The sequence below is a fragment of the Glandiceps talaboti genome, chromosome 9 (assembly GCF_964340395.1).
Source record: "Glandiceps talaboti chromosome 9, keGlaTala1.1, whole genome shotgun sequence".
In the NCBI taxonomy this organism is placed as follows: Eukaryota; Metazoa; Hemichordata; class Enteropneusta; family Spengelidae; genus Glandiceps; species Glandiceps talaboti.
Genome location: NC_135557.1, coordinates 18,381,621 through 18,394,231, shown reverse-complemented (window position 1 = coordinate 18,394,231; position 12,611 = coordinate 18,381,621). Strand labels below are relative to the sequence as shown.

Genomic DNA, 12,611 nt, shown 5'->3' with positions numbered 1-12,611 from the left:
GCCAGTGTGTTAAATGCACAACTGATTGTCCATCACCATGTGTATCGGTCTGCCTACCTGTCTGTCTGGCTGACAGACTGACTGTGTCTGTCATTCCAAATTTTTTTTCCAGTCTGCCTGTGTTACTTGCAAAACTGTTTGTCTGTCAGTCTGCCTGCTTGCCTCCTTGTCCGTCACTCTGTTATTCGGTCGGTTTGTCTCTTCATAACTCATATCTCTCTATCTCTGCCTGCCTCTCTCTCAGTTTGTCCCTTTCTGGCTCTAGATCTAGTATAGATCTATTCTATTTCAATTCCGGCTGTTTGGAGTTATTTTTTACTTGATCATTACTCGTATATATATAGTAAAACAATAACTCAACTCTGTGTTGAGAAAGTACAAAAATTATAACAAGTTCTGTAACCTTTCTCTAGCTCTGTAACACCAAACAGGAAAGAGATATAGATGTTGTTAGTTCAACTTAGCAGAGATATCATAAAACAAATATTTTAGTATAGTGTTATGTTCGATATTTCGATAATTAATGATTACATTATCAGTTTATCAATATTCTGTCATTTAGTCTGGTTGTTTTACAATGAAAACAACCTTGAAACGCGACTAGATTTTACTGCTCAGACAAATATTCAGATATCAAATATATGTATATATACATATGGTATCTGAAATGCTGTGTAACGGCTCATGTGTATCTTGATTGATACTGTTATATTTATATATATATGGCAGTGATATTGAAAACAATATAGTACTGTGTACTATTAATATTTGCATTTATTTATAAGTTAAATCGTACAACATGGTCAGTGTATGTATGTGTGTATGTATGTATGTATGTATGTGTATGTATGTGTGCATGTGTGTATGTATGTGTATGTGTATGTATGTAATATGTATGTATGTGTGTGTATGTATGTGTGTATGCATGTATGTATGCATGTATGTATGTATGTGTATGGTATGTGTGTATGTATGTATGTATGTATGAGTGCATACTTGCATTAGTTTGTTTGTATGTATGTATGTATGTATGTATGTGTTTGTGTGCATGTTTGTCGGTATGTATGTCTGTCTGTCTACCTGTTTCTTGGTCTGTCTGTCTTGTCGCCAGACATGCACACACACACACACACACACACACACTCTCTCTCTCTCTCTCTCTCTCTCTCTCTCTCTCTCTCTCTCTCTCTCTCTCTCTCTCTCTCTCTCTCTCTCTCTCTCTCTCTCTCTCTCTCTCTCAATGTAAGGTTTGTGTGGTGTTGTGTTGACTTGTATCCAACTTATTTAATATGCTGTGACGTATTTCAGCTGACCGTATAAATGGACTCCTAGTAAGCCCTTATATCCAAAGCAAAGAAGCGATGACGACGAGAGACCAACAATAATTTGTAAAGCATTTAACAGTCAACCTGATACAGTTCTAGACTGCGATTTCGGTATGGAAGACATACAACCGAATTACATCATTCGAAATTCCAGAGAAGACGTTGGAAACGGACTGATGAGTCACGTCATAAGTCACTTAATCATTGACGTACCAAGTGACACTGACGCATCGTCATCTCATGTAGTCATATCGCATGTAGTCATCTCATGAAGTCATATTGCATGTAGTCATCTCATGTAGTCATATCGCATGTAGTCATCTGATGTAATCATATCGCATGTAGTCACCTCATGTAGTCACATCGCATGTAGTCATCGCATATAGTCATTGCATGTAGTCATCGCATATGTAGTCATTGCATATAGTCATTGCAGTATTGCATGTAGTCATCGCATATAGTCATTGCATGTAGTCATCGCATATGTAGTCATTGCATGTAGTCATCGCAGTATTGCATGTAGTCATCGCAGTATTGCATGTAGTCATCGCATTATCGCATGTAGTCATTGCAGTATTGAATATAGTCATTGCAGTAGTGCATATAGTCATTGCAGTATTGCATTTTCGAGTACTGGCAGGCATTCTACGCCATATAGATTGGTTGACCACTGATGCTGCTTGCAATTAACTTTACTTCGTGATCAGTGAAATCAAAAACGTTTATGTAAGTAACAAAACATCCACATTCTTGACTTCATTCATAATGTCAAACTTCATTTTGCAATTTGTCCGTTCTTCGAATTTCACATACAGTTTGAACGACGTACTCATGAGGGCGGGCATGGATATAATGCACAATGACGGTCACGGTAGTATATCCATCACCATATTAGCGTGTGGCGTTTAGATTTTACAATAGCTTCACCGCTGCATCATAGCCACCATGCAGTTTATAAGGGTACAGGCACGGGTTTACCAAATAATCATCATTATATTGATGGATGTATGTAAATATTATATTATGTTCGCCACTATATGAATGTGAAGAGCAGTTTTTCTTTAATATTCAGTGCAAGACAAAAATCAATTCTAACACACGTATTGATTGTATCGTTCAATAAAAGGTTATACACATGTTCAGTGATATTAAGTACGACCATATTATTCCAAATGCGTTTCTAAAGTTGGTGTATGGTAATACTGGAAAAGTACAGGATACGTGTTATGTTCTCCGACCATATTATCTATCCATTATATATCCTTCTGAAAACATTCTTCCTTTGCCTTATAGTAAGAAGTTCGCTTAATTATCAAACAGTTGGGTGGTTGCCCTTCTAAGTGTGGATTCAGTGATGTAGCCTCTTTTTCAATATAACAGTTAAACTAATTACAATTATTACATATATATTACTGCACACATTAATGTACGCAAATAGAAATAAAGTCGATATTTTCGCCCCCAAGAGTAATTATGCAAATGAGTTAATTGATATGAAATAGCTCCTAATGCAAACAACTATCCTTATGCAAAGAAACTCATGTTTAAGCATGTATTTTTCTTTCTACTAGTTAAACGAATATATTAACATTTATTGAGCGGCATTGCAATTGTTGCTTATATTATATAGATGGTCATTGCAGAATCAAACATGGCCGCCAAATACCGTACGGTGGTGAACCAAAAATGAGGGGATAAAAGTTTTTCGATTAACCTACCAGATAGAACCCTTCATAACGCAAATTTTGAAGACAATCGTTTTCAGATATTCAGAGATATATGACCATAAGTTGAATGGGACCTTGTTTTTATCAATAGACTTAACTAATTTCGTCGTCATATATAATTACAAAGAATCACGATCTGATATCATCAATAACCAAAGTTATTTATCTTTCACCATCTCTGGACATATGTATGATAACATCATTTCTACTTGCTGCTTGATAATATACATTGGCATATGAACTACATTAGGTTCATGATGAGACAATACCATATCCCATACATCAATAAACCTAACTCCAATACCACCAAAGACTCGTCGTATCATTCTGTTTTGATCATACAGGATCCAGTCACTACTGTGAACCCGCTGTTTGGTCGAATTATTCTCTCGTGGATTGGATAACCGAATGAGTACCATTGAACCTGGACAACGATTAAGAAATCTGACAATGGCTAATTTCACATGGAAGAGTCTCTCTATATATGCACTTGTCGTCCAGGTTACGAAATGAAAGCTGAAGTTCACGATGAATACTGCGGTTCTCTGGCTGCACACTCCGTGATGTATGGCGTCTACAAAATCACTTTCGAAGTATAATTCGGTAATATTCTGATAAGTAGGGCCTAGTCTTAAAGCAACAAAATGATAATGGATATCTAATTGAGTAGACGAGTGGAAGTAAGAAAGAAAAGTGTCTCTAACATGTCGCATTGTTGAACCCCCTGATATGTATATCTTTTTATTTGATAGACAAGTGTTGACCTCTTCGTCACTCCATTGTTGACTACGACAGGTCATTAGAATAAAGGTCAGATTATCGGCCCAGTATCCATCTGATAGTGGTACAGGTATATCAGGTCCACACTGTGGTAGTTTTGGTTGAATCATTTGACCTGCAAAATGAAGGGTTTAGTGAAAACGGGGCCTCATGATGCAAATATTAGCTGGGGAAACAAAATATTTTCGGTACGTGGCCCTTATAAAGCTATGTTAAAAGTACGATTTCATTACACCATCATTCGCTATGCACTATGGGAAGCGATCAGAGAAGATTAAGTAACAACAAACTATCGAAACAGATTATCGACGCTTTTGAGAAATGCCTTTTTTTTAACAAGACAAAAATACACTTCTTTTTTACTATGCCCAAGTATAGTTATTCCCTAATTATCTTTTAGAATAAAATTTGCACTTTTGTGAGATCAGAAATCCCACGTGAAAAAAAAATCAAGAGGGTGTCATCCATAAAATAGATTAATTCCTTTGGTGATCCCAACGAAGCATTGTGGTCAATAGAAACTATTTCCAAAATGGGGGTATACTTCAAACTGATGTTTCTCTGAGACCGCAAGTAATGTAGGTGATGCTAAAATCATGACATCACTCTCCTGAACCCACAGTTTATAAAACTGTCTGTATTTCCTGAGATAGTGATCCCATTTATAACCGTTCAAATCAAGAAAAAAACATGAAGTAGGGGTAACTGTGAAACTTTTCAAATTACATTATTTCAAAATGATAAATTAATCCAATACAATGCCAATAACAGAATTTCATATTCTTGATTTCCTTGAAAAAAGGATGAACCCACAAAATCTTTTTAATAGTTCAAAGTGGGTGGTTTAAATAATCGTATTAATAACTGCGTATTTTATGTTAACTAGCCACTACATAGCGGCCAGTACTAGTGTAATTGGGGACTTACAGTACTAATGTCTTTAAGAAATGATCAATAATTAAATACCCTGATCCATTTACAAATACTCTGTGTTCAAACACAAATTAATGTAATTGAAACATACGATGACATTAAATAAGCTACTCACCATTTATTAGTGCTTTCATTGTCGCTTGTTTTAATTGGCCGTTATATATCCCACTAAAATGAAAACAAATTATCAGCAACACCGTACATTTTACTCCTTGATAAGAATTCTAGCACACAATATACCACATAAATATATACGTTAGAAATGCGACATGGCTGGGCGTCGATTATTAATAATAAAATGCCAAATTCGTAATTTGCGACAGATAAAGTTATATTTTTCCCTCAGAGGAAGCTGATATGACTGATGTCCACTTATATAAATGCACCAGCCTGTCTGTCTGCCTGGTTGGCTGGCTGACTTGCTGGCTGGTTGACTGTCTGTCTGTCGGACTGCAAATGAAATTGTCTAAGAATTCAATATGGCAAGTGTATTGATTTTTTCAATCACAATTTACTCCAAAAATTAGGGATTACTTTCTCAATGTTTCGCTTCGAACTTATTTTTCCTTGGATATATCAACATCGATCGAATTACCAAAGCAAAGTTGTCTTCCGGTTTTACCTCCAAAATGCCTACCTTAGTTACATTTTATGAAATCGGACCCATGCTTATAAGATCATGGGCACACATAATACAAACAACATAACATACACACATGCTTTACTTTTGCAACTCATATCCCTTTTGCGCTGAATGGCAGTCGTATTTGAGAGTCTATAGTTTAGGTATCATCAATTCAAAAATGGTGATCAGTCAACAGCACACAAGTCTGAATTCCAAATGACGACAATGTGAACTATAGGGATTTGTGTATTTTAAGATACCAGAACCAAGTGATTCAAAGCATATGGGTAATCTATGATCCTTACCTTTGAAATAGTTTTATCGAATTTTGGATCCGAAGTGTCGTTACCTTTTCTATATTTTTGATTGTGTGATACAAATTGACAAAATCGTCACAGGCAAGGTACTCGGGTCTTTCACAACCAAATACAGTTTGTCCTAATGATGCAGAATTGGTATATTCACAAATGTCATCCCAGGTACCTTCACTTAATATTGAACAGTTCTTTATTTCAGAGATGTTACCATTGCTGAATGTTGCCTGCCAAACACCTTGTGGTTCAGAGTATAAAATATCATGGTTCAGGAACAAGATGGCTTCTCGAGTAAAAGCTAAGTTAATATTAAAATCTGCAGTGCCTTGCCAGGCAGCGTAGAAGTATACACTGTATGTACCATTACCATAATCAACAACTCGTCCAGCAGTACTCTTTTCAAGTTTTTGATTATACATTACAGGCTCAAAAAAGTCCCCTCCTCGATGTCGTTTGCGGCCATTGTTGTCAACTGCTTCGATGACAATGTGTATATAGTCTCCTGTCTTGAACTCAGTCTTGCCTTCAAAAAAATATACCCTGAGAGAGAAAAAATGTATAAAAAAAATACAGTGATCAGAGAAAGATAACTTTGTAGATTAAAAGGGTTTGCACCTACCATATGTAGCAAATTCAACAAACATACTTATCAAAAGGCTTTTCGAAAATTTGCCAAGATGGCGCTCTACTTCCTGTTTTTGTGTACCTTGGGGTATACATCATATAGTTTACTCGATTAATCATAGACTACTGCTGCTTTCCTCGATATCTGAACAATACGAAAAACACCCCTTATTTACACTTCTAAATAATACCAAGGGACAAAGCTCTCGGTGCAAGGATTCGATTAGCACTCCGCTACACGTCGTGCTAATCTTACCCTTGCACCTATGACATATAACCCAATATCAAGGCAATAATATATACTCCTGCCGCAATTGGCAATGCACTTGATTTGAACACAATTCGCCCATTACCTTGAACTTTACCCGAACATTTGTTTCGTGTCCTACTCAATCACTTATCCGTTTCAATTCGTACGTACCTTGTTGTTTGAATAGAAGTCATTCCCATTTTACCATTACTGATAGCTAAGGGATGATACGTGTTTCTGTTTAATATAGTAGTCGTATTCCGATGTTCTTGTTCTGTTACTCCTGTACTTATGTTAAGAGGACGATGTGGTTCATTTACTGATGCAGGCATCGTACTGTGGTCATAAGCCCACTCCAACTCGTGAACCTTTCCAAGCCATCCGAGAGAAAAGCGAGTGTAGGTGCTATAATACGACATATCGTGTTCGATGTTTACGCTGGAAATCGCTTGCTGTTTACCCTTACTGGTTTCAACATTATGTTCCTCTTCCTTGCCAATCTTTTGACAGGGGCAGTGACAGTTGGCATCAATAGCATAGAGCTCTTTTATGTGCATTGTCTTAAAAGAAATAGATTTTGGGTATCAGTCACACAATTTTATGTTAAAAAATAGCATCAGTCACACAATTTTATGTTAAAAAATAGCATCTAGTAAACGAAGCTGATATTGAAGAAATACCTTATGCTGAAATGTATATATTTAAAATTTATGAAAAAATCATTAAATCTAGATATTAAAAGAACTGTATTTTGACATAGTCGCACGCGGAAACTACGGCCTGTTTTACGGCACCGTTCTTAACGTGCCGCCCCACACTTATTTCGAAGTGTAGAGGCAGAAATAACAGCTCCGGTTTGCGGGAATATATTTTGATTGTATTTATAAAACGCTCATTATGAACACTATAGACGTAATTGGAGGACTGAACAGGTGTTGTGGTATCCACACTAGGACGATAAAATTGTAGTACTGATTTGTCAAAATCTAGCCATAACAATCTAGCAGCGGAAATGAAGCATTGATTGTGAAATTGCCATAAATTAAAAACCATTTGGAGCATAAAATCATTTTAATTTAGAGAGATCATTTGAGAGGTTGACATTAGAGGTGAGCTGATGTATCAAACCGTCTAATTCGTAAAGAAGGCCATACCTCTTACATCTTTGAAGCCACCGTGAAAACGTATGTATTCGTACCTGTTGGACTGAACTGGACAATCATTTCTCGATACTCGAAGTTTAATGTATGGAAAGTTGCGTTTTAACAACACAAACGTGTTGTTTAGTTGAGTGGGTAACTGTGTATATAAAAAACTTACCTTATCTTTCAGCAATTTAAGACATATAAACGCCAGAATTATATGTAACAAAAGCGAGACTTTGAAAAGTGTTCTTGCTGTAGAGTAACCCATGATACTGAAGTGTGCAGTACACTTCTGAAATACTTTAACCCGTGATTGTATACAGCTGTCAATGAATTATACATATAGTATTAATATACTGTCTTTTGACACCAGCCGCCAAATTAATAATTGTCATTTTTTGGAACGTAAAAGATTGGATTAAAATGATAGCACGACTAAATTCGTTAACACACTACACCATGCAGCTGATTCTGTTGGGATAATTTATTGCATACATGGTAGGATTTTTGTGTATATTCACTGATCGTTCATTTTATCTTATTTTTATTTTATCTTATAAGAAGAGGAAGGCGATCACTAGACCAATTGACTTTGACTTAAATGCCTATGTATGTCCCACCTGTTTATTTTTGGAATGGAAATTATAAATGACCCATTAAAAATTGTGGACAATATAATAAGGTAATACAATTGTGGTATGGTTATGCTGTTATCGGATTTTTTTATTTTCATTAAGTTGGACTGGTCGGCTTTTCTAACAGACCCAGATGGTACGTTCGGATAAACGTATCCATTATAATGAAACCGGCCAATTTAAAGCAAATTGAAGCATTTTGAAATATGGAAATGAAAAACAACTGAGTTGAATAAATTATAGTTTTATTTCATAAGCATACCCTGTACTAAAGATAGGAAGATGTTCGACGTTGCCAATTCAATGATAACATACTACTACTTGTACAGAATGCCTTACATTAGGTGACCAAGTGGTATACCGATTTGATACTAGATGTCATATTCAAAATCAATTTTTATTGTACCCATGATGACAGAATATCACTAATGCATTTGTGATTATGTCACGTTTAATTTGAGATTTCAACATTTTATATTAAAAAAAGAGAACATCAGAATTCCTCTTTTTTCTTTATTAATGCAACTTTCTATTTTACATTTAGGCTTGCTATTCATTTGTACATACCATATCAAATTCTAATTCAAGTTGTATTTCACTCTCCAAAATTCAGTTTCTGTACTAAATATTTCACACCTGCATTCAATTGGCCATGGGCTTATATTATGACAAGTTAGAGCGACCTCTACAGGAAGCACAAGGTAGTTTTGGCCAAAATTGGATGTTATGTGCCATGTGAAAAAGTACTGTCATTTTTGCAGATAATCATGCCTATTTTTCACCAACAGCCGTATTTTTGCTTGTTATATCATGTGGTTACACGCGGAAATCCAGCTATAATCAACAATTCAATTGCCAGATTTAATATAAACCATATCATATAAAACAGTATCGCTGTATACACTGTAACAAGCTGTTGAACAGTATGTTTCGTGTCAAAGGGAAATCGTTGACTTCAGAACGGTGAAAATGTTGGAAGCAGGGTCACCACGCGATCGCAAACATGAATTCCGAAATTTGATAAAGATATCAAAGTTACCAGCATAGAGGGCGCAATTTTTGCTTATCTAGGAGAACAAAGTATATTGTTAACATCTATGCAGTTGTAGGTTAATGGAATACGGTACGCAATAACAGGACGCACTAGTTTTTCATCTGGATATTTATTTCACCTCTACTCTTTGACTGATATGCAATATAGTAAACATTAAGTCATTAATGCAGAGCAAACGGTCAGATAATAAAGTTACCATGGTTACGGCTGATGTAAACAACCGCATTGTCATCTTCAGAGAGACGCGTGATACTACATTGTACTAGGCTCAACAGTATAAAGCGGAAATATTATTTTGAAATTAAATATTAGTTTTAGACGCTCAATAATTAATTTGTTGTCGCAGGTGATGTATATATAAATTATTTGCCACATATTTTCTTAATCTAAGTCATCTCCCCGTAAAACGGCTCGCCGTTATGCAAAATTCTTGAATGCAAATGTATATGTCATAGCTATCTAACATGATGAACTACTAAAGTGGAAAGTTAATTATATGAAAGTATATGAAATTTGACCTTGCATTTTACGATATTGCCTAATTATAGAAAAATGTTAATTACAAATAAAGTATGTTATTCTTGATAAAGCTGATTTAATCTACGAATTATCTATATTGTCACTGAATACATTAATTTCATTGAATTAATTGTATTATTTTGTATTCAATTCTCGAAAAAGTTCATCTGGGTTAAGAATTAATGGTACTGTTATTGCATAAGTTTCTAAGTATAGTAATAAATTACTTGATCATTTTCATTCTGTTGTATGTTCTGACTTCAGAGTGGAACTTGAGTGTTATTATGGGATACATTAGTGTATAACCTGTGAATTTGCACGCCTTCATTTGTAAGTTACTTGTACAAAATGCCTGGCATTGGTTGACAAAGTGGTATATCAAAGTGGTATATCAATTTGATTTCTAGATATGGTAATTAGTGAATTAAGACTTTAAAATTATACTGGAATTTAGAGTAAATTAATTCATAGCGTGCTACGTGGAAGTTACTAGAGTCTACAATGACGTAGAATTCAATTGACGCGTACATATTGAATTGGGATTTCGTAGCCACTGTATCTTACCTCAATGGAATTCAGAATTTCATTGGAAGTTACATTGGACTAGTACTTCAGTATCCATTGTATTAACTGAAGTATTTGCATTGAATTACTTGTATACTTTATGAAGGTCATTAATTCATCAAAGTGTATAGCCAAATTGATGTATGTAATTGTATTCACTGTCTTTTCCTGTATGCATTCGTATTTTGGTGTAAATATATATATGTGAGCATTGGAAATCCTAAGAATTTGTGTGGTTGTTGTTTCTGTCATAATGTGCAGACAGAACTATATCCAAACGAAGCCAATGCCGATACCTCAGGCCCAGCAATAAAATATGATATGCAGCCGATACTTGTTTACATAGCTTGGTAACAGGAAATTGGTTACAGATAGACAATACAAAGGCAATTTAATAACAAAGTCGGAAACACACAAAAATACACGAGTCAAGGTTATAGATGAGAGCATTTTTGTTTTAAATAAAGTGATTCAAATAAATAGATTGGGAACGGGGTTGAAAATTAAACCTGCACTATTTGGCTGACGAAGAAGAAGGAGACATAAATTGGATATCCTTGCAATTACTCTTTGCGTGTTTAGTTTCATGACAACGGGAAAGTTGGCAATACTCCATGAAGTGGCTATATTAGAAATTACGAATATTGAAGGGTTTCTCTGTCGATAAAAAAATGTTTGTTCTTTTCATTTAAACTTTGAACATGCGTATGGACATGGGCAGCAACGTTGCTGTTGATGTTGTTGATGTTGTTGTTGTTGTTGTTGTTGTTGTTGTTGACATGTTTTTTATCTCAAATATGGCAAGATTCACAAATGAAAACTCAACAAAATCCAGGATTACTAAGCTGACATGATTTTATCATTTTGATCATGTTCTGTATTACATAGAATTCCATTGGTTACTTCAGCTTTTGCTCTAAGAATTTCCAATATTTAGACTTTGATTTCATTACTATTCTCAAGTAACAGCTGTGGATTACTAACACGTGGTTGTAATATACATGCAATGGGAACTGTATATATAGGGTTCAGACTCTGGAATCGGTAACTGACTAAAGATTAGACGGCCACTGGTAAGTGTATCTTTTTACCGAGTCTGTAGATATGTGTATTATTGCCTACTATACACTGACTTTATCTCGTGACATATCGTTACCTGTGTCAATATAGTATGTAAACAGTTCTTTCTAATTATGGTATGTATCCTTACACTTCAGAAGACTTGACTTCTCTTCCACGTATATCAATATCTAAGATTTGTCACTAACTACTAATCATGAAGACCACTGCCGTTATCACCATTCTTGTATGCCTTGTATTGTGTACAATGTCAATCAACTCAGTCACTGGCCAACGAGATGGCGTCGGTGGTGTTGCGGCTGGTGTAAGTATACTTAGTAATATGACTTTGTTATGATGCAAACGATTCTCCTTACTTCCAATAATTAGCAAAGAGTCATATCACAACCTACACTATATTGTTTCCATCGTTCCGCCATGGAAAAGTCGGGTTTCTTAAGAGGATATTTTTACAACTAGGTCGACAACGTAAATTTTAACAATACACGAAATACACTTGGCAATATAACACAATTCAATTGTTACACTGTTCAATTGTTTCAATTTTCTACAATAGTTCAATGGGTCTGGATATTCAATGCAATAACAGGACAGCAGCTTCAATCACATTCGTAATTGAATTCGATGTCTCATTAACGATTTAGTTTTTGTTCGTGTATGTTTTGAATAAGTTCAACATAAATCAACAGTTGTAAGAATGACCTCCCATTATCGCAAAAAAACTATTTGTATATGTACAATATTGTCATAGTTGCATCTATGTCTCATACGTTTATACCATGCTTTTTATTTTTTCTCCAGTGTGCATTACCATTTAATTTTCCTGGAGGTAGTGGATTCTGTGGTAAACGTGCATCCCATAATGTAGACACTGCTCAGGAATCCGAAGAAGCTAAAAATGATGACAATGCGGCAAAATAATATCGATGACTAATTTAAGTCTATACGTGATATTTTGAAAACGGACATAAATGTATATGCGGACTGTTTTAAATTAAAATGTTGTGCATGTATTGATTCCAGTGACATATACAGT

The 12,611-nt window shown here is 35.1% G+C and overlaps 1 protein-coding gene and 1 long non-coding RNA gene across 2 annotated transcripts; one reads left to right on the top strand and one right to left on the bottom strand.

Moving 5' to 3' along the window:
* Nucleotides 1-3,210: 3,210 nt before the first annotated feature.
* LOC144439909 (NXPE family member 3-like) lies at nt 3,211-7,135 on the bottom strand. Its single transcript, XM_078129140.1, has 4 exons — nt 6,750-7,135; nt 5,696-6,244; nt 4,881-4,933; nt 3,211-3,947 (listed from the first exon to the last, which is right to left on the bottom strand). Exons 1-4 carry the CDS (start codon nt 7,133-7,135, stop codon nt 3,211-3,213), a joined length of 1,725 nt encoding a protein of 574 aa, XP_077985266.1.
* Nucleotides 7,136-11,551: 4,416 nt separating this feature from the next.
* Nucleotides 11,552-12,611, top strand: LOC144439638 (uncharacterized). Its single transcript, XR_013481124.1, has 3 exons — nt 11,552-11,568; nt 11,713-11,879; nt 12,377-12,611. It is a non-coding gene; the product is annotated as an uncharacterized LOC144439638 (long non-coding RNA).

Coding starts and splice junctions, on each gene's coding strand:
- LOC144439909 (XM_078129140.1), bottom strand. CDS start 7,135: ATGCACATAAAAGAGCTCTATGCTATTGATGCCAACTGTCACTGCCCC. Junction 6,245..6,749: donor ACTTCTATTCAAACAACAAG/GTACGTACGAAT, acceptor TTTCTCTCTCAG/GGTATATTTTTTTGAAGGCA. Junction 3,948..4,880: donor AATGAAAGCACTAATAAATG/GTGAGTAGCTTA, acceptor TTCATTTTGCAG/GTCAAATGATTCAACCAAAA.